The 26,075-nt window shown below is 44.0% G+C and overlaps 1 protein-coding gene across 2 annotated transcripts; it reads right to left on the bottom strand.

Annotated features, from left to right (window-relative positions):
* Positions 1 to 11,433: 11,433 nt before the first annotated feature.
* On the bottom strand, positions 11,434 to 25,803 carry Pabpc1 (poly(A) binding protein cytoplasmic 1). 2 transcript variants are annotated; one of them, XM_059247080.1, is made up of 16 exons: positions 25,714 to 25,803; positions 24,528 to 24,987; positions 22,146 to 22,339; positions 21,843 to 21,958; positions 19,504 to 19,643; positions 17,324 to 17,418; positions 16,925 to 17,062; positions 16,653 to 16,748; positions 15,234 to 15,506; positions 14,942 to 15,032; positions 14,512 to 14,622; positions 14,263 to 14,417; positions 13,734 to 13,818; positions 13,332 to 13,462; positions 12,741 to 12,833; positions 11,434 to 11,869 (listed from the first exon to the last, which is right to left on the bottom strand). In XM_059247080.1, exons 2-15 carry the CDS (start codon positions 24,718 to 24,720, stop codon positions 12,741 to 12,743), a joined length of 1,911 nt encoding a protein of 636 aa, XP_059103063.1. In that variant the 5' UTR covers positions 24,721 to 24,987; positions 25,714 to 25,803; the 3' UTR covers positions 11,434 to 11,869. The 2 variants fall into 2 exon arrangements, with proteins under 2 accessions (XP_059103063.1, XP_059103062.1); XM_059247079.1 differs by lacking the exon at positions 25,714 to 25,803 and having other exon boundaries at positions 24,528 to 25,327.
* Positions 25,804 to 26,075: the final 272 nt, after the last annotated feature.

Here is a 26,075-nt window from a genome sequence, read left to right as displayed (position 1 = left end):
GGTTGGGGGCTGGAGAATTGGCTCAGCTGTTAAGATCTACTTTATTATATTTTTTCATTTATTTTACACTTACAACATTCTCATGTTCTCAGCACCTATGTGGCGGCTCACAATCACGTGACTTCAGTTCCAGTGGATCTGCAGACACACGTGGTGCACATACTCCATGCAGGCAAGACACTCATACACATAACATTTTAAAATATTAAAAATATAAAGTTAAAATCACTCTTCAGGGTACAAAAGCTGTTTGAATTTTACTTTCTAACTCCGTTCTCACCCCAACTCCAGTTATGAGAAACTTTCCACTTGTTCTGAACTGATTTTAGAAGAGTTTTGTTGGAGGGACAGAGCAGACTTTACAGCTGCTGCTGGGCTAACCCCAGGGCTGCGCTGCTTGCCACCAACCATCTAGACACTCATCCATATGAAATACATACAACACTCCTACTTATGGAGTACTGATGGGACAGAACATGAGCCAAATATACAAAAATCAGAACTGATTTTACTAATATAAATCTTCTGCTCATCAAAATACACCATTTAGAATAGAGCTTAAGACTTTTTCCACTCACGACCTTTGCCACAGAGGAACTCCTGCATGGCCCTGGGTACAGGGTAACTTACACTCATGACCATTCCACCAAGGAACTCCTGCATGGCCCTGGGTACAGGGTAACTTACACTCATGACCATTCCACCAAGGAACTCCTGCATGGCCCTGGGTACAGGGTAACTTACACTCATGACCATTCCACCAAGGAACTCCTGCATGGCCCTGGGTATAAAAGTGTATAAAACTATACAAACCAACATTTACTGGTAAATAAATTTATGATTTACCTAAAACAATTTTTATACACATGTTCATATTTATTAAGAATGAGACGTATATGCTTATTTTTTCCTGAACAAATTAAATCTTGGCTGAATATTTAAGACCTTGGGATCTAGAATATCTTCAGTGTTTGGAGAGTTAAATCAAATGCTGGTCTTATGGTCATCAGTGTTGAGAAGCCATTTCACAGAAATGTAGTAGGAGGGGCATGCTTGGGGCTGTTTCAGAAAGGGTTGGAAACCTGGTCCTCATCTCAGGCCACAATTCATTGGACAGTTGTTGCTTTTTTTTTTCCCCCCTATTGAAACTCAAGTAGGCAAGCAGAGCTCCGAGTTCAAGGCCAGCCTGATCTACATAATGAGTTCCAGGACAGCCAGGGCTACATAGTGAGATCCTATCTCAAAAAACCAAAAATAAACAACAACAACAAAAAATACTAAACATTCTAACACAATAAAAGAAAAATACAAGTGGCAATAGGAAAATATTGAAGGCCTTTGTTTTCCATAACTAGCTCATTGTTTCTGTAAGAGCAGAAATCTTTATATGTACAGGAAAAATACTGCTACCCACAACACACAATAGTCTCAACCTGAGCGGAGCTGTTTCTAACAGACTGGGCAGAGTGACAGCGTGAACAGTGTGAAGTGTGGATGCTGTGTGCTCAGGATCAAGACTGTACTGAAGCCACCAATACAGCCTGGGTGCACACTGAGAGAAACATCTCACATCTGTTATGCATCTGATTTTTAATTAATTTTGTTTGCTTAATTTTTAGAAACTTTTCACTGTTGCCAGTTTTTAAATCATCTTTATATTCAGTAACTCCATATGGCCCTTCTTGACCTGCAGTTCAAGAAGCCATGATTTAGAGAATACGCACATCACAGAATGGAAGAAATTATTCACGGCACACATGACCTAGGACTTGTATCCAGAACACAGAGACAACTTCTACATCTCAACCCAATTTTTAAGAGCCCGATGTGATAGTGCACGTTTAATTTCAACTGCTTGGAAGGCTTCAACAAGAGGACTTTTTTCTCGAAGTAAAATTTTTAAAAGGGCTGGAGATGTAACTTGGTGGTGGACCACTTGACTCACATGTTCAAGGTCCTAGGTTTAAGCCCCAAAAATTAAAAGAAAAAAGAAAGCTGCATGGTGGTGCATACCTTCAATCCCAGCACTCGGGAAGCAGAGGTAGACAGATCTCTTGAGTTTTAGCCCAACCCGGTCTACAAAGTAGGTTCCAGGACAGCCAGGGAAGTTACACAGAGAAACCCTGCCTCAAAACAAACAAAAAAACAAAACAAAGAAAACTGGCTGGGCGGAGGTGGAGCACCCCTTTAATCCCAGCACTTGGAGGCAGAGCCAGGTGGATCTCTGTGAGTTCGAGGCCAGCCTGGGCTACAGAGTGAGAGCCAGAACACCAAAACTACACTGAGAAACCCTGTTTCAAAAAAACAAAAACAAAAAAAAGAGAGAAAACTGTTGTTATTGAAAATGGCTGATGGAACATTGAGAGAACTATAGAGCTTACTAGACTTTGTATATTTTCAAATATCAAATTAAAAGAAGAAACAACAAAAATAAAGATTGGGAGAAGGGGGAAGCAGCTACAGAGATGGCTCAGCAGTAAGAGCACTGGCTGCTGCTCTTCCAAAGGACCAGGGTTTGATTCCCAGCACACACACTGTGGCTCAGAACTGTGTGGAACTCCAGTTGCCAAGGATCTGGTGCCCTCTTCAGGCCTCCTCATACACTGCATGCATGTGGTATACATGCAGGCCCCTCCCCCCATACACACATTAAGAGAAGTAGAGTAAGATTCAGTAACTGCTGGATGGTTACCATATGGATTTCAGAAGGCATGGTGGAGATCTGGGCATGACGGCCGGAGACGGTGTCCATGCTCCTGTGAACAAGCTCCCAGAAGCAACCCTAATGAAACTCATGGGGTCATTAAAAAAACAAAACCAAAAACAAGACTTGAAAAGGGAAAGTGACTAGTGGGGAAGAGAGATGGGAAGGGACAATGCACATGTATGAAAATGTCATGATAAAGCCTATAATTATGTATAATTAACATATTCTAATGAAAATGTCTAAAGAAAAAATAACAGTTTAGGTTAATTGGGTTATTATACTTTTCAAAATAAAATATCTGCCAAGAATCATTTCATATCGATAAAACTTTTCTGTGTTGGGGAGAGGTGGGAGAGTTGGGCATGGCAACACATGCCTAGAATTCCAGGACTGGGGAGAAGGCAAGATCAGAAATTCTAAGTCAGCCTGGGCTACATAAGACCTACAAAAAAATGTATTTAAAACTGACAGACCAAGCCAGGTTTATTGTCTAGGCCCGTCATTTAAGCACCTGGGAGGCTGGAGTAGGTAGGCTGTGAGTTCAAGACTGGCCTGGCATTCCGAATGAGCTCAGGGCCTGAGCTATACAGCAAACCAACAATCAAAAACCACAAAGATTAGCAGACAAGAGGAAAAAAGCTTCAACAAGAAAAACTGCATAAAGAATAAAAACATATGCTTCTTCAAATAGCAAACAAAATTTTTTAAAGCAGTAAAGATGTACCTCATTTAAAAATGTCACATTCCATTATCTAGTGATTATAACAAATACCGGTACATGTGAATGGACCTCACTTGCCTATAAAGGATGTATTTAACTGGCTCACAAAGATTCAAATGAATTAAAGAGCACAGTTCATAGTAGACATATATATTATATATATATGCACACATAATACTTGTTTTCCTTAGCATCAATATATACACATTTACTTGAACACACACCCTACATGAATTGTGTGTGCTTGTACGGCACTACATCCTGCAGCCAGCCAGCCTTATTAAGGTGGAGACATCAGGCAGAAGACTAATCTGGGGCAGGAGCAGGACAGAGTTCTAGCATTTCTATTTATCATTGCATGGGAGGGAGTCTACAAACAGTCACACAAACCAAGGGAAGTAATAATTAGAAAAAGAGAAACTCTCTGGACACAAACCACAGCTGAGACTCCAGAGCAGTGGTTCTCAGCACATTATTTTGCTGGTATTTCATAGCTGTAATTTTGCTGTTATGAATGATAATGTAAATATACGATACGCAGGGTATTTGATACACAGTCCCTATGAAACGGTTGTTCAACCCCCCAAGGGTTCATGACCCACAGGTTGAGAATCACTGCTTATAACTCAAGCACTTGGGAAGCTGAGGCAGCCAAGTTCGGGGATGGACTGGGCTATACATTGAGTTCAGGATCAGCCTGGGCTACATTGTGAAACCCTGTCTCAAAAGAGAAATCTTTACAATTAAGGGGGTGGAGGATTAGTGCAATGGTTCATCCTGATAGGTACACATGTGTATTCATCCTCACACCACAATTTTAAAAATGTGTAATTTACAGACAGACATAAAATACGTCTAGTTCTAGGGCTAGGGTTAATTAGGTACAAGTTAAACCTTGAAGCTCTTGGTAAGCCAAGGAATTAGTTAAGCTCCGGAGTGGGAATCACTATGCACTCACGGAGACCAGGACGCCTACAGGCCAAGTCTCAGAAAATGAGAGCTTCAAGATAAAGTCATAACAGATTGTGGGCTGAGTTTTAAAAGTGGAAGTTGTGGGTATGCACTGGTAATCAATCAACTGTGGAGATACCCTTCCTTACAGCAACCAATGGGAAGACTTGTGAAACTGGGAAAATCATCAAGAATCACATGGTGTTTTGTTTTGGTGGGGAAGCTTGGAGGGATAGGGAGTTTGATAATTTTGCACATGTCAGTTTCTCCACAAACTGCTGATTGGGGGAAAAATAGTTAATTTGGTAAATAACTGTCCTGTTGGGTAAACCCAGGGGCATGTTGGTCAGAAAGGTCACCAATGAGGACCAGAGGAAAAGTAGTCTGTCTCTGGCTGTGGCACTCAGGTGAAGACACAGCCCGTGTAGATTGTGGATGTAATACCTGAAATCTAATTTTAAGGATGTAACACTGAATCCAAATTGAATAACATTACAAAATAATGTCAATCACATGAGTCTCAGTAAGAGAAGACAGCCTTAGTCTGGCAGAGAAAAGATGCTGCAGGACAAGGAATCCCAGAACTGGGTATTGGCCTGCAAAGTTGAATTTTTGTTCCCCTACACCATGCCGTGTAAGAGAATTCACTTTCTCCAAAGGAAACACAGATGGAGAGGAAGGGGCATAGACCAGCCATTTTACAACGGTTCAAAACAAACTGCTGAGTAGTGACAACATCTGTAACCCCAGCTGTTTGGGAAACTGAGGCATGCACAAGTATGAGGCTCACCTGGCCAGCTCAGCCAGCGTCTAAAATCAAAACAGAAAATAGACAGCATGCTTGCTGGCCCTCGGTTCAATCTTAGTTCCACGAAGAGAGGAAAAAAGATGGAAATAAAATAGCAACTGTGGCCAAATGTTAAGCACTTTTAAGTTTATCACAATTTTCAACGTGACTGGAATCCCAGCATTCGGGGGCGATTTCACTGCAAAGCCGTCTTGTGGCTGCTGCAGCCTGTCACCGGAGCCTCATCTCCCAGTGGCAAGTATCCTTCCTAACATTTGATGAGAGATGAGCAAGGAAAGGGGAAGTTATTGGAGTGGATACGACTGATGTACACGGCAGCACAGACAAATATTTAAGAAATTAAATTTTAGGGCTGGAAGGATGGCTCAAGGCTAAGAGCACTGTTTTTACAAAGCTAGGTCTGGTTTCCAGGACCCACAGGGCAGCTCATGGTATCTGTAACCTCAGTTCCAAGGGTTCCAGGAATAAATGTGGTGGAGACATGCATGTAGGTAAGACATTCACACAAAGTTCGAATAGAAAATTAAATTTTCGGAAAGAAAAAGTGTAGGTTTACCTTAACTTGACAAATAGGATCCATTTTACAACATTGAACTTTCTAATCCATTAAGAACCTACATTTTAATACTGATTTTGCAGACATTCTGAAACCGTTCCTTTCTTTGGAAATCAATGAACACATTAATTGTCCCGCAGTAATCAATGTTACATTGTCCCAGGAGTTCTGGTCCTCCTCTCAGTGCGATAAATCAAGCTGCACTCTGCTAGCGGTCACAGCAGCGGCTGTCACGCAGCACAACACCCCACTCTGCCTGTCTTATTGTCATTCCTGTCTAGTCACAAGCTTGGGCTCTTTACAGCCAAGAACTAAACCAGGTTTCTCCTCAGAAGACATAAACTGACATTCATATATGGTCTCAACATAGCAACAAAAAGCACTACTTACATACATGTGAATAAAGCACAGACATACTGGCCCACAAAAGCCAAGCACACAAATGTGTGAGCTCAAGAGCAAACACAAATGTATGGTTAGGAGTGTTTTCATTAGGGTTTCTGAGGGAGATAATGAACTGAGGGGAGGCAGAGGGGAGCCTTTTGAGGCACTAGAAATAATCTGTATGATTTTTACAGGTGATCGTGTGAACATAAACACTGCTCATAGACAGCTACATGTGGTGGCACATACCTGTAATCCTACCACTCTGGAAGCCAAAACAGGATAGCTCCTGAGTCTGCGGCCAGCTGACTGCCTCAAACATACATATGTACTGTTTTAATATTCAACAGTACTTTGACTTAAAAAATTATACAAAAGGAAATTAAAACTAGGTATTGTCAAATCACAAGATGATTTTTAAAAAAAGCAAAGCTAAGGGTGATGCTCCTAACTTGGCAGGGATCCAAGCTCACCAGACCACTGCAGTGTAACTTCTATGTTACACTATACCTACTATATATAGGTATAGTACTATATGGTAGGTTCTCAGCTGTGGTTCTGTGGCGACTAATGCCATCCTTTCCGGAAGCCCACAGGTGCCTCAGTGGCGAGCCATGACACCATCTCTGCACTCAGACCAATGAACACCAATCAACTCAATCATCACATGCTCATTACTTCCATCTCCATCAGCTGCCACTTCTGGGGCAGCAATTGGTATTTTAACACATGTATTTCTAAAAACCTGTTCAGAAAAAGTTGAGATCCTAATTGTTAGAGAAACTTACAGGAGTCAGCATGCTGATTTCACAGGGTTTTTTTTGTTATTGTTTTTGTTTTTTCGAGACAGGGTTTCTCTGTGTAGATCTGCCTGGCTCTGCCTCCCAAGTGTGATTTCACAGGTTTAAAAAGATATGTCAAAGGAATAAGGGGTGTTTCCAATTGGCCCAGACTCATGAGGAAACATTTTGACATCAAATTTTGTCAAGCCTAGATGGAGACCCATTCTTCATTTCTCTTAACTACCTCAGAAATGTTCATTGGAAAGCAAGCTTTAGCTACTACCTATTTGAACAGACTTTTTGTGTAGCTTCAGTGAGGCCAAACCCCAGCTCCATTACCACTGTCACTTCGGGCAAGCTTTTTCTTAAAGGCTCCATACACAGTATTGTTAGTTATGGAACCAGTCCCAAAGGGTGCTTTTCAGAACTCAATGAGCAGTGTGTGTAGTGCAGCAGTCGGGAGGCAGAGGCAGACAGATCTCCCCGAGTTTGAAGCCAGCCTGATCTACATAGTAAGTTCCAGGACAGCCAAGGGTATACAGAGTCCCTACCTCAAAAATAAATGAGACCGTTCTGTGAAGAGGTCATCAGAAAGCCAGGGGTGTTGCTCTGTAGAGTGTACCTACTATGCATGGGGCAGAGTTTAGTATCCTGGCCAAGAGTTCCCTTGGAAAATTCTGTGCAATGTTTCTTAGTATTATCAACTACATTTGTTCATCCAAACCACTTTTGCCTATAGTTACAAAAGTTGACTCATGATCTCTCAAACTGCACATCTGCATTCAAGCAGGATTAAAATCTCTGCAGGTCCCAACTGCTGCACTTCTAGTGCACAGGCTTGTGTCCTAAGTATGGTGCACAATTTACTGTAAAGAACTGTTATTTAAGTCATTCACCTATCCAAAATTACACCTATTAAAATTAGTTCAAAACCCAAAATGATGTACGTTTAGCATACAGTCTAGTTCTATTTTTATCTCCCACTAACTTAAGTAACGTGAGAAACAGCTACCATTCAAGGCTGGTAAAGACCTCTCTGAACGTCAGTTTTAACATACCTGGCCAGTTTGAAATCTGCAAAACAAAAACTCCATGTGCCATGTCTTACTTAGAATTCCATCAGCAACCAAAAACTCATCTACTAACATATGCCGTATCGATGGTCATCTTTTTGAAAATACATACACCCTTGACTACAGAGGGAATGCTAGTTTGAGGTAATACTCCATGCTACCACAAGGTTCCCCGACCCCCCAGTATTCAGTAACTAAGTAACTTGCATGGTTTCCTACTCTTGCAGAAGATACACTCTTGCCCAAATTTAAATACACAACCTACAGTACCTAGGGCTGTAGCTTTGCCAGCTAACTACATGGTACCTGAAACCAGCTAGCAAAGTCACAGCTACATCTGAAAGGTATCCAAGCGACAGTTGAGACAGAGGAGGGTGTTTGCAGCAGGTAGAGTAAACATGAAGCAAAGAAAAGGGCATCAGATTCAGTGACCCTCTGGCACAGTCGTCCCAAGGTGACTGTTCCCACGCAAGCTTACTCCAGGGTCTCCTTGACTGGTCTAGCCTGGGCCCTCATTTTACACCAAGAGCAAGGAATCTCCAAGCACTCCCCAGTGTCTCACACGAGGTGGATTTTAGCTGGAGGGAAAGGGGTAACTCAGGCTGTGTCCTGTGGACGAAGCACACTGAACTCATCTTGTCTATGCATGCCTGAGCACACATGCTGAAAGTTAGCCCTTACACAGGAGCACACTTACCTAGTTTGTGCCAATTTGACCTTCAGCACAGCATTGTGGTAGTCTAAGTCAGCTGTCTAGTTCAAATTCTACCATGAAGTCACACGAATTTAAAGTAAATTATAAACAAAAACCAAATTATAGAGAAAACGCTAGCTACTAGACGTAACTAGTCAACACTCTTATATGACAACTGGATGGCAAGTCTTTAACAGGTATGACAGAACTCATAGCCAACAGCACCAAGACGCATGTCACTCCTGTCCAGGAAAAGCTTACTTACCCATTTCTCTGAAGGGCACATCACTCTTCCTATTGCTTCTAAAGAGGCTTCTTTCAGGGCTAGAGAAGTGGCTTAGTGGTTAAGAGCACTTAGTGCTTATAGAAGACCTAGGTTTTGGTACCCAGCACTCATGGTGGCTCACAACTCAGTCCTAAGGCTCTTACCCTCTTCTAGGTTCCCTGGAAACCAGGCACACAGATGATATACACGCAAGCAATACTCATACACATAAAATTAAAACAAAAAAAAATCTCATCTGCACTACACCTGGTGCTCACTTTAAAAGTACCTACAGCCCTAAACAACCCCTGTAAAGAACCTGTCTATGAAATAATTTCAAGCAATAAACCACAAACCTCATCTGGGAGAGTGTAGTTAGGTAAATGAAGTCCTTGTTCTGCACATGCCCACAAGCTACTGTATGCAGCCAGAATTCCAGTTTTCATTTAAATAGTCAGTTCTAAACCAGGCGGGGGTGGCCCGTCTTTAAAACCAGCACTCGGGAGGTAGAGGCTGGAGGATCTGAGTTTGAGGGCAGCCAGGGCCACAGAGAACTCTGTCTCAAAAAGCGAAAAATAACCAGCAGATCTGCAAACAGCACTCTAATGTCCAACAACTTCTGTAGTATCCTAAGATCTTATACATTTATTGCTTCTGCCCAACAGTCATGCATTAACAGAGACACTTAAAACACATGAACATGATCTATTTTCTTACTCCATGAGAAATTCCGACCACCTGACAAAATACCAGTCTATGCAAACCCTATCTAAAATTTTTAACTTCATATGCAAACTTTTTCAAACTAGATCCTACTTCAAAACCTGAAACTTTCTGTACAAAAATTCTAAGATGTGCATATTTCTCTGCCATCCCTAAGCACCTCCAAAAACCAAGGTAGGTGACATTCTGTAATCCTAGGCCAAATAGGAGATTGAGGCCAGCCTGGTCTACAGCGCGAACTCCAGGACAGGAGAAACCCTGTCACAAAGGGGCAGGGGGGTGGAGCACTCTCCCTTTTAAACTTAACTGCTTCAATTAAACATAGTCTAGGCCACACAAAACCAAGTCAAAATGTCCACTGAGTATAATTTCAGAAAGATGAATGATTTCAATTTCAAAATCTAAAATGAAGACCATTCTGGGCACAAAAGCTACACAAGGTGTCACACATGTGAAATGAGATTTGCAAGTTGTCAAGCTAAGTCTGGCTATGCATGGTACATGCCTATAATCCCAGCACTCGGCCAAACTGTCAAATCTGAAGCCAGCCTGATCCATGTGGCAACAGGCTAGCTAGTTGAACTCTAAGTGTCGTGGCACACGTAGGAGGGTAGAGGTAGGGTGATCTCTCAATTCTAGGCCAGCCAGAACTACATAGTGAGACCCCGTCTCCAAAAACAAACAAAAAGCACCCACTGGTAGTAGATGAAGTCCAAAACAAAACTGTATTCCAAATGTGCAAGCTGCTTGGGTACCAGCTTCCTAGCAATGTTGTAAACCAAGCCCTGTATGAGCCACAACTCCTACATCTTATTTTACAAGTGACAAGGTACCACAGCATCCTGAAATTAGGTGCTATTTCATAACCAAGTCTTTCAAGGAGATGGGGACAGGTATAGCTCAGCGGTAGTCATCTTGTCTATTCTGTCTTTTCTCCAACACAAATGAGTAGCTATTTAAGCTAACCTGCTGTGGATGATTGACTGATAAATACCAGTAGCCAGACAGGAAGTATAGGCGGGACTAAGAGAGAATTGAGAGAACAAGAAGGCGGGAGGAGACACCAGCCTGCCATCCAGGGAGCATCATGTAAAGGCAGCAGGTAAAGCCACGGAACACGTGGCAACATATAGATGAACAGAAATGGGCTGAGTGTAAGATAAGAGCTAGACAATGGTAGGCCTGAGCTAATGGCTGAGCAGTTTAAATAATATAAGAGTCGGTGTGTTTATTTTATAAGTGGGCTACGGGGACTGACTGCTGGGGCTTGACGGGACCCAGAGAAAAAAACTCTAGCTACACTAACCATTTTGTAGCACAGAAATCAGTTATGATAAATTTAACGCTAAAAACCAGTTAACTATATATACAACAGCTTGGTAATTAATAAAGGGAACTAAATAAAGCACACTAGTATTGTCAGAGTAACACACCTAACAAACCCAACTTTGGGAGGCTAAGGTTGGCCTGACTTATACAGTAAGACCTTGAATAAAACCAACACACACACCCCCCAAACCACTTACACATCAAGACCTTGAACAAAACACACACACACACCCCAAACCACTTACACAGCAAGACCTTGAACAAAACACACACACACACACACACACACACACACACACACACACACACACACCCAAACCAAGAACAGCTCACGTTTTACAGTATTGGTAGCTGCTTCCAGCTCTGCACTATTAAGCCAGCAGCCCCTGCTACAAATGCCTATGGCCAAGAGAACCAAAGGAAATAAAAGCATAACCATCCACTGTTGAAGGAATTTTTATTAAAGCAAGAATTTTATAATCCAAATTACGTTTCCTTGCTCAGTCATCAGTTCTGCTACTAACAGAACTGACATCCCAAGCTATTCCACAGTAAAGAATTACAAAATTAAAGAAAGGAATGCTTTAAATTTTTGTACTTTGCTGAAAATTCTTTTCCCAGGGTCTATAAAACATTAATTTGTTTTTATATTTTACTATTTTTTTGTATTTTTTGTTGTTTTAGGTCAAGTAATCTAGGACTAGCATTGTTTGCTAGACCTGGCATTTGCTCGGTACATAAGGTTCAAAGTTTCCTTTCCTTTTTTTATTTATTTTATATTTTGCAATGTTTTTTTTCATAATATTTAAATTTTTCGATGTTTAGATATTTTTTCTTCGGTGAAGCACGAGTTTCTTTTCGTGGTCCCTGATCAATCTGTAAATGTAAAAAAAAAAAAAAAAAAAAAAAAAGACCAATAGTAACACGTAATTAAAGGCCTTTACAGGATCCTATAAGTCAGTAGGCTGCTTGTTTTTTACTGGCACACAGCCATACCCACTCCCTAACATCAGAAACAACACGGCCCACAAACCCAGGCTCTAGTACTTTTTAGAAAGGGTCTTAACCACAATAGACTCACCAAGCAACAGTTTCCTGGTGGTGGGACAGAGGGCCAAAAAAACCATTGAATCCATCATCCAATAAAATAAGCATTAACTGGGGGGCTGGAGAGATGGCTCAGCAGCTAAGAGCACTGTCTGCTCTTTTAGAGGACCCAGTTTCAACTCCCAGCACCCACATGGCAGCTCACAACTGTCTGTTACTCCAGTTCTAGGGAACTCAATACCCTCACACACATAAGTGCAGACAAAACCCCAATGCACAAAAAGTAAGTAATTTTTTCTTTCTATTTTTTAAAAAAGGCATTACTTGCCAGGCGGTGGTGGCGCAGGCCTTTAACCCCAGCACTTGGGGGGCAGAGTCAGGTGGATCTCTGTGAGTTCGAGGCCAGCCTGGTCTACAGACTGAGATCCAGGCACCAAAACTACACAGAAAAATCCTGTCTCGAGAAAAAAAAAAAAAAAAGGCATTACGTGTGAAAGCCAACTTCTGTTACAGGCCATTTCATACAAATTACTGTGCAAAACAAGTGTTGACTTAAAATACTGGTCAGTACCAGACAGGAGAGCCCCCTCTAACTGTTATGTATCTTCCCCTCTGAAAAATGACTAACATTTATTTACTTGTAAAGTAAATCTTTGGTATAGATGGGCAAGGCTGGCAAGGAGACAGAGGAACAACTCACTTAAACAGTCGGAACACCAGTGGCACTGTTCACTGCCTTCTGGGCAGCCTCTTTTGCTTGGTGGGCTTGTAGTACAGCTACAGCTTCATCAACCTAGACAAGGGCAAACGTAACTGGCTCAGGAAAGAGTGACCAAAGATAACTGATAAATCCGCACCACAGCAGACCTTTAGAGTGGAGTGAGCTCTGAGCAGCAGCAGTTACCAACCTGGTCGGAGGACCTGAGCAAAGTTTCTGAGCAAGTTTTACAATCTAGCAATGTGAGCTTTGGGTGAATTATTCAAAATGGAGAAACAAGCACTACAGGTTACCTGAAGGTTTATATCCCTATTTATAAAGGTAACTGCATACACGCCATGTAAACGTTCTGCAGAATAAAGCTTTAGAAGAACGAATGCTGCTGGACGGTGGTGGTGCACGCCTTTAATCCCAGCACTCGGGAGGCAGAGGCAGGCGGATCTCTGTGAGTTCGAGGCCAGCCTGGTCTCCAAAGCGAGTTCCAGGAAAGGCGCAAAGCTACACAGAGAAACCCTGTCTCAACACCCCCCCCCCCAAGAAAACCCAAAAAAGAAGAATGAATGCTGAAAGTACCTTTGAGCGGAGAGACTCTGGAGACTCAAGCATGTGAAGTAACTCTGAATTATCAATCTCCAACAGCATGCCTGTGATTTTACCAGCAAGAGTAGGGTGCATGGCTTGAATAAGAGGAAACAGCCGTTCACCTAGAAACAAAAGACTCTATCAGAAAGTAGTGATAACCATTATCAGCCTGGGGTTTAGGAACCTTATTAATACACCCGTCTGAACACAATCTGTCACAAGCTAATCACGTCTGGTGGAATCAGTTTCTCAACTGTCAGTATTCGTCCCTTCTTTCATTTCAAAGTTGGAGTACCACTTCCCACTAGCTCCCAGTTTGAATTCCTTCCCACTACTGCCCTACGCCATCATATTTAGGTGTGGACTCTGTGACAGGCCAACAGAGCTACTTACCCAACATTTGCTTTTGCTCTTGAGGGGGGGCAGATGCCAACATGGAAGCAGTTAAAGGTTCTTGACCTTGCACATGAACAGCAGGCTAGATATAAAACAGGAAACCTCTTAGCAACCAAAGTAATGAAACACAAGGCCGCCAGCCATCATGGGCAATTACAGGAATCTGAGGGAAATACCAGCCGGGGGCTAAGAAATATAGACAATTCCATGACACATCTGCACTTGAGACACAGTTACACTCTAAAGTCTTCCTTGGAGTCATATCATCATGTTCTGGTGCCATGATTAGGAAAAAGGTGACATCTACACCAATGTAACTGAACTTTCCTTCACATATTCCTTACATCCATGTCAAACCAAAGCACTACACATTAATTCAGAGACTGCTGGCTGCTTTCTAGTCCTAAAAACCTCTTCACATAAAATCAAACAGTAAGAAAGACGGCCACAGATCATGCAGCTGACACCACCACCTGATTTTAGCTAAGCACCACGCCCCTACAGACAGAGGATGAACCCCACCCACCTGTTGCATGGTAACTTGTGGCTGTGCATTAAGATGTTGCTGGGGATTGCGGACTCCCGCAGCGTATTTGTACTGGGGAACGGTGCGGACAGCAGGAGTGGCTGCGGCAGCAGCGGCCGCAGGACGTGGACCCATGGTCTGTGTTGAAGTGTTAGCTACAGGAAAGACCAAATATTTCAGTATCGTGCTATTTCAAATTGGAGATCAAAGTTGTTTTTTTTTTTTTTTACAGAAAGGGTTAGGACTCACCAACACGCTGTGTTGACATGACTCGTGGAACCTGTGAGGAAGCTGGTCTCATAGTACTAAATGGTGGTCTAGGAGCAGCTGGGCGGATAGCACCGGGCATATTCTGGAATGCTGTATTTAACGGTAACACACATCCACTGAGAAACTCACCAAGCGAAAGCTAATGCTTTTCTAGGGCTGAGCTGTGAGGCTACAGCCACCAGGGCAAATGAAGACTTAGAGCAAATCCCCAAATTTTTATCTAGGGAAATCAAACCTATCCACTGAAGATCTCTCAACCATAAATTATCAAGAGCAATTTACCACTGTAACAGGACAAATCTGCCTCATGGATGGTATACTGAGCCCACAGCTTAGCTGACGGTAGGTTACGTGTTGTATCTGAGCTACACTCCCAGGCTTCAATCCCAGTCATAACTAAGAGACTTACGATGAGGTCTGGCACCCTGAGCAGTCCAGCGAGGACTTGGTCTTAGTTGAGCAATTTGGCTAGGAGGATAGTATGCAGCACGGTTCTGAGTCTGTGGAAAGAAGTCCGTCGGCTTTAGTGGGGTCGCCCTCCACAAGACACACCACCAATGTCTGTTCTCACAACAGTTCCCCCCACCACACCTGCCATTCCCCAATTCCATCTAACGACTGAGTGCTTTCTTATCAGAGGACACACTCTACCCTAGCACTATACACCTGGCATGAAGCAGCCCTTTCTTCTGCACACGTACCTGGGGGATAGCTGCCATGAAATACCCTGAAGGCGGTGCTGGCTGGTAGGGGTTGATCACCGGGTTGGGCACAGCCCGCACACTTGCCATTCTCTGCATATACTGGTTAGTGAGGTGAGCCTGGCGCTCTTCTTTGCGCTGAGCTAAAGCTACATAAAGTGGCTTCGTGGCCACAATTCTGCCATTCATCTCTGTAACTGCTTTAGTGGCTTCTTCAGGGGAAGAGAAACACACAAACCCAAATCCTTTGCTGCGACCACCCTCCATCATAACCTATAAAGGAGAACGGAAAAGTCAATGCAATGGTAGAACCAACCACAGAACATCATTTACAGTCCAAGTCACTCAACCAAGTAATCCTGTGAGTGCCAGGAACCCCTTGTGTCAACTGAGCTCTTCTTTACAATCAATACTTGGGGCATCATAACATGCATTACTACAGGCAAGCAACACAGCCAGAAGAGGGAGCTACACAACAGCAACTTTCCAAGGTGCAGACATGTGATATTAGAACCTGTTATCTGTGATAACAGAGAAATAAAACATACAAGTCCTTAAATCAAGACAACCCAAAACAGAAACACAAGGCATATGAACACAGACACACCAGTAAAAACTACATTTGAAAGACAAGACTACTTACTACTACTCGCTTTCCTGACCAATCTGCTAGAGTAGGAGATGCCCAGAACTGTCTCCATCTGAAGACATCACCACCAGAACTGCTTGTCCAGTGTAAGAAAGAAAGCCTAGACTAACTAGTGCATTTTCTGATCAGAGAACAAAGGACCTTTGCCATCTTATTCATCCTTTTGAGCCGCTTGGCAAACATGGTTTTATTTTACTAAATATTAGTAAACAAATGATATCCTGGAGTTTAACTTGCCAGCCCCTCTCATCCCCAGAAGATACTGTATATCCCTCCCATATAGTAGCATACAAAATAAATTCAAACAACGCTCAGGCACCACCATAATGTAATCCTAGGAAAGCACACGCAAAGCTACTACTGCATTCCTTGTTTGTAACCACCCACTGTGCCTCTAAATGTTTCTGACAAACCCTAGTCAACGGAGTATCTGAGAAATTGGAATAGAGCCCACTGAATCCGTTTCTCTCTGTGCACTCTACTCTGAACCCAGCAACTTACTCTGCAAGGTAGTCTTAAACCATGGACAGTAGGTAAAACACCCACAGCAGGTTTCTAAACCAAAACTTTGGAATTTTGTTAAGAGATTACAGAATCCTACTGTTTTATAATCTCTGATTTCAAGTTAAAGGAAAATTTTCTACTGGGTGGAAGATGACTACCCAGAATTTTGTCAACAGATGATACTGCTGTTAGTAATTAGTAACATAGCTACATTATTCAAGGCCTCCCATCTAACTTCAGTAATAAAATACAGCATATGCTCTTACCTTTGCACTAGTGATTGTACCAAATGGAGAAAATTCTTTCCGGAGACGTTCATCATCAATACCATCATCAAGATTTTTCACATAAAGGTTAACACCCTGAAAAGAAAAGACAACTGAAGAGAGGTAGGAAGCCCTGTGGTACCTAAGCACACCTATTACTTGAGTTTCTTCTTTTCCCTCTCAAACTCTCAGTTACCTGGCAGTAACTGAAATGAATGTAAAATAGGTTTCCTCATCCCTGTCTTAGTTTGCTTGTTCAAGTAAAAATGCACCTGGTATCTGGTGATCCTATCTTGCTTCATCTGTTCAAATTTGCGCTTAAGTTCCGTCTGCCGTTCCACTTTTTTCTGAGCTCGACCAACATAAATCTGTTTTCCGTTGAGCTCCTTGCCATTCATCTCGTCCACAGCCTTACAAAAACCAAAGGAAACTCAGTTACTTGTAAATCTCATTAACAAGTAAAGTTTATCCAATTGCTAACATTAAAGATAGACTCCCCCTCCCCAAATCTCCAGGTTTGAGGGCACTATACAGTCCCAACTCTAACACATAAAGTGCAAATAACTGATTGTAATATGTAGTGTTGGCATAAACTTATACATACATGTAAAACTCAACAAGAGGAACAACTTTGTATACTCCTTTGATAGAAAAGAACTATTCAGACTTACTTTCTGTGCATCTTCATGCCTTTCAAAGCTTACAAATCCAAATCCTTTGGATTTTCCACTTTCATCAGTCATTACTTTCACACTTAAGGCAGGCCCTGGAAAAAGTGAATAAAAACTAGTCCACAATTAATGTACACACTTCACACCTTAACATAAACAGCCAGAGGAAAAACCCCAGGCCTTCCAAGCTCTAAGATTTTTATATGTTCTCCTCATAGACCCTTTCTATATGTATCATACACACCCGAAAATTCTTACATCGAAATGTCTTACAAACCTATCCAAGTTTTTGTTCTTAGCTCAGTAGAATAGCCCTTTAAGTAACCAATTTGATTGATTTTTCTTGCTCAGAATTAAGAATAAACTTGAAAAGCCTTTCTTTGGTTATCTGCTTTTGAAAGTGAGTGGAGGAATACTAGACCCTGAGGCAGAAAACAACTGAATTACCGGAAGAGGGTTTTCCAAAGACAAGCTTCCCCATCACCTGTGTGGAGGAGACCACAGCAAGTGATGCCTCAGGTGTGAAATCTCTACTGCGTAAGAACTGGGAGTGGTGGTTTCAGTGAGAACAGCCCTCACAGGCTCCTGAAATTGAATACTTGGTCCTCAGTCGGGAGAACTTTGAAAAGGACTAGGAGTTGTGCTGCTGGGGGTGGGCTTTGAGGTTTCAAAAGGCCCACACCATTCAGGCTGGCTAAGTGGCTTGTGGTTGTTGTTTAACATGTCACTCTCGGCTGCTGCCCCGGAATCCTGCCTGCCTGCCTGCCTGCCGCGATGGCCACGGACTGACCCACATTGTAAGCCCAATAAACCTGCCTCGGTCAGAGTCCCAGTGCAGCAAAAGAAAAGTAACTAACAGTGGTCAACTCAGGGTGTGGGAGAGGTGGTATAATTAAAAACAACCAGCTCAAACTTAGCAAGTGGGAGGCAGATGGTTGATCTCTGCAAGTTCAAGGCCAACCTGGTTTATACAGTGACCCAAAAACAAACAGGTTTTGATTTTAAAACATTCAGATACAAGATAGATAAGATAGCTGTAACCCAAGAGAAACTTCTAGAATGGAGAATCTTAAGTAAGGTACAAAACTTGACTGTTATTATCTCATGTCAAATAACTAATCTTGGTACAAAATAAAAATTGTCTTTGTTCAGAAGAGGATTCAGCCAGCTGTGGTGGTGCATGCCTTATGCCTTTAACCCCAGCTCAGAGGGAGGTGGAGCTCTGTAAGGTGCAGGGCAGCCAGAGCTACAGAAGTGAGACCTTGTCCTTCAAAAGAACCAACATAAGCAAGCTCAGGCTGGCCTTACAATGTTATTAAATGCACTAATTACCATTTGAAGAACTGAACAACAACAAAACGTAAGCCCATTCTTAAATTCAAAGAGACACAACACCAAGTCACCCAGAGTTCTCATTTCCTCATTGTTTACTCCTGTCCTGAAAGTGAGGCTGGTTTTTGTACTTCCTTATTTTGAAATCTGAGACGGGTTTTCTGTAACCCAGCCCACCTTCAACTCCTAATCCCCTGCCCCCTCCCTGTTACATTGGGATTATAGGTGTGCACCACTCAAGCCTGGCTGAATTTACTTTGAAAAGATCCTCCAAGTAGTTATGATGGAAGAATCTAGATCTCTGAAAAACATTCTTTGAAACTGCTCAAACATGTTACTAACACTAACCAAAAGGGGCCAGCTTTTCCATTCTATAACTAGAGATTACATTTTAGTCCAGTCTTACCCATACCGTCCTACAACTCTAAGACGGTCTGTATTAAAAGTATCTTCATGCCGGGCGGCGGTGGTGCACGCCTTTAATCCCAGCACTCAGGAGGCAGAGCCAGGCGGATCTCTGTGAGTTCGAGGCCAGCCTGGGCTACCAAGTGAGTTCCAGGAGAGGCACAAAGCTACACAGAGAAACCCTGTCTCGAAAAACCAAAAAAAAAAAAAAAAGAAAAAAAAGAAAAAAAAAAAGTATCTTCATGCAGCAAAAACAGTCTACTCAGCTGGCCACACTGACCCAACACTTTCATTAAACTTTAAGCTGCATAGCACTCCACTTGTATGTTACTGTTGAGCAGTGGACTATAGCTTAAAGTATTTTAAATACTTTCCAGTCAAGTATTAGTCATTCAACTTCAGGCAATTACTTTAGGTGTAAAGATTTAACTTGGACACATTACCAAACTTGCCAAAGAGATCCTTAAGGCGCTCATCATCCATGTCTTCTCCAAAGTTCTTGATGTAAACGTTGGTGAATTCCTTTGCCCTTGCTCCAAGTTCTGCTTCTCGTTCCTTCCGAGACTTAAATCGTCCAACAAACCTGAGAAAATGTCAGCACTTGAACATCAGGCTGCTTCATTAAGAGTACCACAAAATAAAAATGTCTCCACTGAAAATACAATGTTTCTGTACCTATAATTAAAATGGAATAGTTTTCTTCCAATGCACATTTTGATCCAGTTAACCCAGGGTTAAAAGGTTCACTCCTGTCAACAGAAGTTAACTGTTTAGTGCCAAGGAAGAGACCTACATAAACTCTCATCGTTTCTGAGTGGTTCTACCATTGTGCCATCTCCTTAAAAAGAAATGTTCAAGTCTCTCTACTAACACAACAGCCTGGCCTAACTGCATTATTAACCAAAAACATAACTAAAAAACTCAATTCTTCACTAATATTAACTGTGCATGATATTCAATATACACACCATACTAGCTTCTATAACCCCATACAAATAAAATGACATCAAAGTGTCTTGTTCTCAGTTCAACGACAATCCATAACATGGAGATTTGTCTTTATCCTCAAAAGCTTCCTCCAAGTTGTTTGAAGAACCTCAGTGGGAGAACATTTCATTGTAGACACACACAACTTTCTGTTCTCTCAAGTAGTGCTTTATACCAACAATCAAACTGCTTCCCAGAATGGTGCCTCATTCTGCACCTAAAATCAGCAATTATTCAGTCTTCACCTGGATCCTGCCAATGCAGACATTCTTTTAATTTTTACTCAAGCACTGCTATCAAGTTTTGCACTGTGATAAAAGTTGAGTAACCTCTTGGGGCACAAGTGTCTTGGATTTCACAATTTGTAGGCTTTACTGACTGAGCACCTCTATCTGAAAATCTGATTTGTCATGCTGATGCTTTAAAAAAGGCTGGATTGCAGAGAACACTTGGACTTCAGATTTCTACATTTGGGATCACTTTAAAAACTGAGTACTCGCCGGGCGGTGGTGGCGCACGCCTTTAATCCCAGCACTCGGGAGGCAGAGGCTGGTGGGTCTCATGTTTCTCAGGAGCAGGGCTTATAGGTATATGCTACTACACTAGGCTGATCTAGTTCCTAAATCTGCATGATCTGACAGTCATTTTCATGCCATTGCAGTCTACAAATCAAGAACTCATTCTCACCGGGCGGTGGTGGCACACGCCTTTAATCCCAGCACCCAGGAAGCAGAGGCAGGCAGGTATCTAAGTTTGAGGTCTACAGAGTGAGTTCTAGGACAGGCAGGGCTACATAAAGAAACCCTGTCTCCAAAAAAAAAAAACAAAATAAAAAGAGAACTCACTCACTTACTACATGCCTTATATAATAGCCCAATTCTCACTAGTTTTCAGTGATACAAGTCTGGAACTCTTTAAAAAAGAAGTTTTATTTCAGGAAAAAAGATTAATCACAAAACCTCCCCTAACACCAGAATGAGCTGACTTCAGACCACTCAGTGTGTACAGTCAGATAGCTCACTCACTGTCTTAAGGCACCTATAATTAAATTACTTTGGTTAGCTTCCCCAAATGTGAACCCAGCCAATGAATGAGTTCCTTACTAAGGTTGCATGGATTCCCTGTTCTTCAACACTGCACTCATATGACCAAATCCCCATTCACCTGGTTCAATTTAGGTTTGAATGTTGAGTGACATCACTGAATGTCAGCGATTATGAAACCTGGCAAATGTGGTTTAGTGCTTTCGCTACATCATATATTTTGATGGGTTTTTTGAGACATTCTTATGTAGCCTAGCTGGGCTGGCCTTAAAACTCAGATCCTTCTGTCTCCATCTCTCAAGTGATGACATTACAACTAGCTGTATCTTTCTCATTTTTTTTGTTTTTTGTTTTTTTTTTTTTTTGGTTTTTTCGAGACAGGGTTTCTCTGTGTAGCTTTGCGCCTTTTCCTGGAACTCACTTGGTAGACCAGGCTGGCCTCGAACTCACAGAGATCCGCCTGGCTCTGCCTCCCGAGTGCTGGGATTAAAGGCGTAGGCCACCACCGCCCGGCTGTTTGTTTTTTTAAACTTGAGTCTATGTAGCTTAGACTGTCCTAAACCAGGTCCTACACAGTTAAGAGATCTGCCGGTCTCTAACCCACCACCCCCACCCCCAGTGCTGGGATTAAAGGCGTGCCACCATGTCTAGCTCTAGCTAGCTGTATCTTAGGAACAAAAACCTATTACTTTTCAAACTGATGTGGAACTATTAAAAACAGACTGAACATGTTCACTAGAAGTTATACGTACACTTTACGGTCATTTAGCAGCATCCCATTCATTTTTTCAATAGCTCTTTCAGCTGCTTCCTGTGTTTCAAAATGTACAAATCCATAGCCTTTGGAACCATTTTCATCACAGACCACCTGGGGAAAAAAGTACACGCTCACTTTTTATTACTTGCTATTGTTTTTCTACTCTGTAGAAATGCTAGCCACCTAATCCTGGCTATTTCGGAAATAAACACAGACATTAACAGCCATCACAGATGTCACTCCAAAAACTAAAAGTAGCTCAACATTGCAAATACTGACCAGTCACATCTTTGCTTACCTTACATGAAAGGATGTTACCAAATGCAGAAAACGTATCATACAGTGCTTTATTATCAATGGATTTGTCCAAATTTTTAATGAATATGTTGCCTACTCCACTTTTGCGAAGTGATGGATCACGCTGAGACCACATGATGCGTACTGGCTTGCCCTTTATCACATCAAAATTCATGGTGTCCAAAGCACGCTCCGCTGTGAGAAAGACATGTCCAGAGTAAATATCATTAGCCTTTCATAAGCTGCTTTATTTTTGGATAGTTATGTTTCACATAAAAAAAAAAATCTACCCTACAATTAATTTTGAGGACCCTAAAAAGACTGAATTATGTATACTTGTACTGTGCAAGAATTGCTAAAGTTGAAACTTTTTTTTGAGAGGCCTCTCTACATACATATCCCTGGCTAGCCTAGATCTCAGAGATCTACCCACATCTGCCTCATGTACTAGAATTAAAGTGTGTACCACTACACCTGTCTCAAATGGAAAAATATTACCTTAAAAAAGACCAGTCCTTAGAGAAGGAACAGTTCACTTGAATCTCTGACACAAATTTCAAATTTCTCACTAACTGTAAAATTATTGACAGGACAAGTTTTTCAGCTTTTCTTTTTGAGATAAGGTCTCACTGCATAGCTCTTGCTTTTGATGTAGCCCAGGCTGGCCATGAACTCAAGAGACAAACCCAGGTGCTGTAACAGAACAGAAACCACCACATCCAGCTCGCTAGCCACTTTTTGTAAATGAAAGTTCCAGTTCCTAGAATATAACGATAATCAGCAGCCAGCTCACTATCAATTGGCCACACCTCCTCAGCTTCCCTGGTCCTGCTGACTTTGCTTTGAGCTTGACAGTTTTTTTTTTTAATGAGTCACCTCTCCCTATTAAGCTTAAAACTGCTCACTTACAGAACCCTGTCCATTACTGCAATACATAAGAAAATACTGTAAAAAGGGAAAAGCTGGTTAAAAACACAACTATCTGTAAAGATGGTATACTGAACATACAGACACAAAATGTCAGAATGAGAGGCAAGATTCTGAGCAGTTATATTTGCTCCACTGGCATAAACTATATAACCATGGCAACTTGAACTTCTCATATCCTGGGACATTTAAAAACTGGATTTTCTGACAGTCTTTCGAGTTACAGTCAAGGACTCTTGGTTACCTTCCCTTATCTTACACCCCGTGCTGACTCCGGCCTGGGGCTGGAATCTGCAGTTCAGGCTCACATCTTCTGGCTCTGTGTCATTCAACATGCTGCTTACCCCAAATCTCAGTACCAGCTTTAACCAATGAAAAACTGATTATCAGTCACCAACCGAATGAACTTTAGTTGACTCCAGTCTTTCTTATGAAAATAAAATCTCAAGAGAGAAGCTGATTTCTGGAATTCAACTGATCTAGATTTAACCTAACTGCTTACCAGGCCATAAACCTTATCTGATTCTTAGAATTTTTTTTTGTTTCAGTGAACTGTCAAATTTCAGAAGAATATAAACTCAATCCGTTATTTGTGCTCAATCATTCCCCAAGATTCATGGATAGCCTGGACCATTTAAAAGAAAAGAGAGAGAAACTTTCATCACTCGGATGCTACTAATTCAGCATAACTCGGTCACATGTTGCTCTAACATTTACGACCAAAACTAGTCAACATGTTTTTTAAAATTCATAACCACAGGAGCTATTTTAGAAAAAATTAGGTATGTATACACTAACTAACACTTCTATTAAACTAAGACCTAACTAATTTGGTTGAAATGAGGTAAGGTGTTCTGGAGCGCTGTTTTCCACATCCCCTCCTCCACTTCATCTAGGGAAAACCCCGGGCAAGTGCACATGGCACAAGGTGCCTTTCCCGGCCCACCGGCCAGGGGAAAGCCATTAGGAATGGACTCACGACCCTAAGGACCACCACCAGGCACCACCTAATAACTTTCTTCTAAAGCCTTGGGCTCCCCCCAACGACTGGGCCACCGGCAGGAACAGGCCTCGGGCCTGTGAGGTTACAGGGTTCAACACGTGGTATTTTTCCCCAACGCGGAATCGCACTTCCTCCCCGGCCGAGTGCCGGGCCAGGCAGAGGATGGCCAGGCGCCTCCACCCACCGCGCCGGGAGGGGGCTCGGAAGCCCCCAACCTCGCAGCTTGTGGCGGGAGCGCCGGGAAGGCGATCTCAACCCACCCTCCCGGCGCGTCATCGCCCTAAAGTTTGGGAGCGACCGAGGACGAGAAAATGGTCGCGGAGGAGGAAGTGCCGGCCCGCGAGGGGCTGCCGCGCCGTGCCCTCCCGCCCCCTCGCCCGGCCCGCTAGGCCCGCCGCCCCGGCCGCCCCGGCCGCATGGCCGCCCGCCCGCCGCCCTCCGGCCTCCGCTCACCGTCCGCCGGCTGCTGGAAGTTCACGTACGCGTAGCCCAAGGAGCGGCGGGTGATCATGTCCCTGCAGACCCGGATGGAGAGGATGGGCCCGGCCGGGCTGAACTTCTCGTAGAGCATCGCCTCGGTCACGTCGGGGTGCAGGTCCCCCACGTAGAGGGAGGCCATGGGGTAGCTGGGGGCGCTGGGGTTCATCTCGGCACGGCTGCCCGCGGGGCCGCAGGCCGCGACCTTTCCCGTGAGAGGAGGAGAGCGAGTGCGGGGCCGGGGGACGGAGCCGGGGGGAGGGGAGCGGGGGCGAGCGCAGAGGGACAAAATTCAACCGGAATCGACGCGTACTCAACGGCCGTGGAACCGGGGGAGCGAGGCTGGCGGTGCTGGGTCCGGGCGGCAGGAAGGCCTCGATCTCTGGGTTCCTGCTTGGAGCTGCGGGGCCGCGGGCGGGCGGGTCGGTCTCGGCTGCTTCACCGGGTTATTTTATAAAAGAGGAAGAAAAAAAATAAAGTCTCCGGCGGGGGAGACGCGGATTTTTTGTAAATTTTTTTTGGGTTTTTTCAAAGGATTTTTTAGATTTTTTTTGGATTTTTTAATAATAAATGTGTGTTCCGAGCCCGGAGCACACACTCCGCACTCTCAGCACTAACCGCCGGGGAGAAGGGGAAGCACCGCCTCCTGCACCCTCTACTTATACCCCCCGCCGTACTCGCCCCGCCCACGCGCGTCTGACGCCAGGGCCCTACGCGAGCGACGGCGCCGGAGGAGGCGGAGGAAAGAGCGGAGGGAGAGGTGGCGGCCGCCGCGGCTGCTGCGGGCGTGGGGGTGGGGGCCGAGGCGGGGCGGGGCTTCTGCGCACGCGCCGCGGCCGGGGAAGGGCGGGGCAGCCGGTGGGCGGTCCCGGGGCAGCCGCTGGCCACGCCCCTCGGGCGCACGCCCCGCCCCCGCCCGGAGGAGCGTTAACCCGTCAGCGCGGCGGGTGGGCGGTGCGCGGGGCTTCCGGGTTCCTCGGCGCCAACCGCCCCCCACGTGCGCGCCTCGCTGCGGCCTCTTCCCGCCGCGTCGCGGGCTCTCCTTCGCTAGCTCCCCCCGCCCCGAGCGGCGCCGGACACGGGTGGATGGGCGTGAGCCTCTGCAGGCCGGGTTTCCGAGATGTGCGCGGAGGGAGGCAGGGTAGCTGCCCCGGTCTCCTACCCGGACCGCACTACGAGTCCCAGCGGGCAGCGCCGCCACGCGCGTGGGCCGCGGAAGCGGTGCCTGTCGGGAGCTGGAGTTCTCAACGGCCGCGGGCTCGCTGACCTCAACCGGACCCCAACCGTCCCCGGCGTGACCCGGCACGGGTCCGCGGCGCCCCCGCGGGGGAGGGGGGGAAGGAGGGGCGGCGGCTGTTGGAATCGCCCAGCCGCTTCTACCTGTCTTTGCCGTGGAAAACGGGACTCGAGCAAAATGATTTTTTTTTTCCTTTAAAGTATGCGTTTCTCACAGTTACTCGGTATCTGTCACTCTTAACCAAACAAACCTGACAGAGCGAGGATTAGTCAAAATCCCGAGAAGCC

The sequence above is a fragment of the Peromyscus eremicus genome, chromosome 20 (genome assembly GCF_949786415.1).
Source record: "Peromyscus eremicus chromosome 20, PerEre_H2_v1, whole genome shotgun sequence".
NCBI lineage: Eukaryota > Metazoa > Chordata > Mammalia > Rodentia > Cricetidae > Peromyscus > Peromyscus eremicus.
Note: the sequence above shows the minus strand (reverse complement) of the source record. Positions and strands in the feature narration are given on the sequence as shown.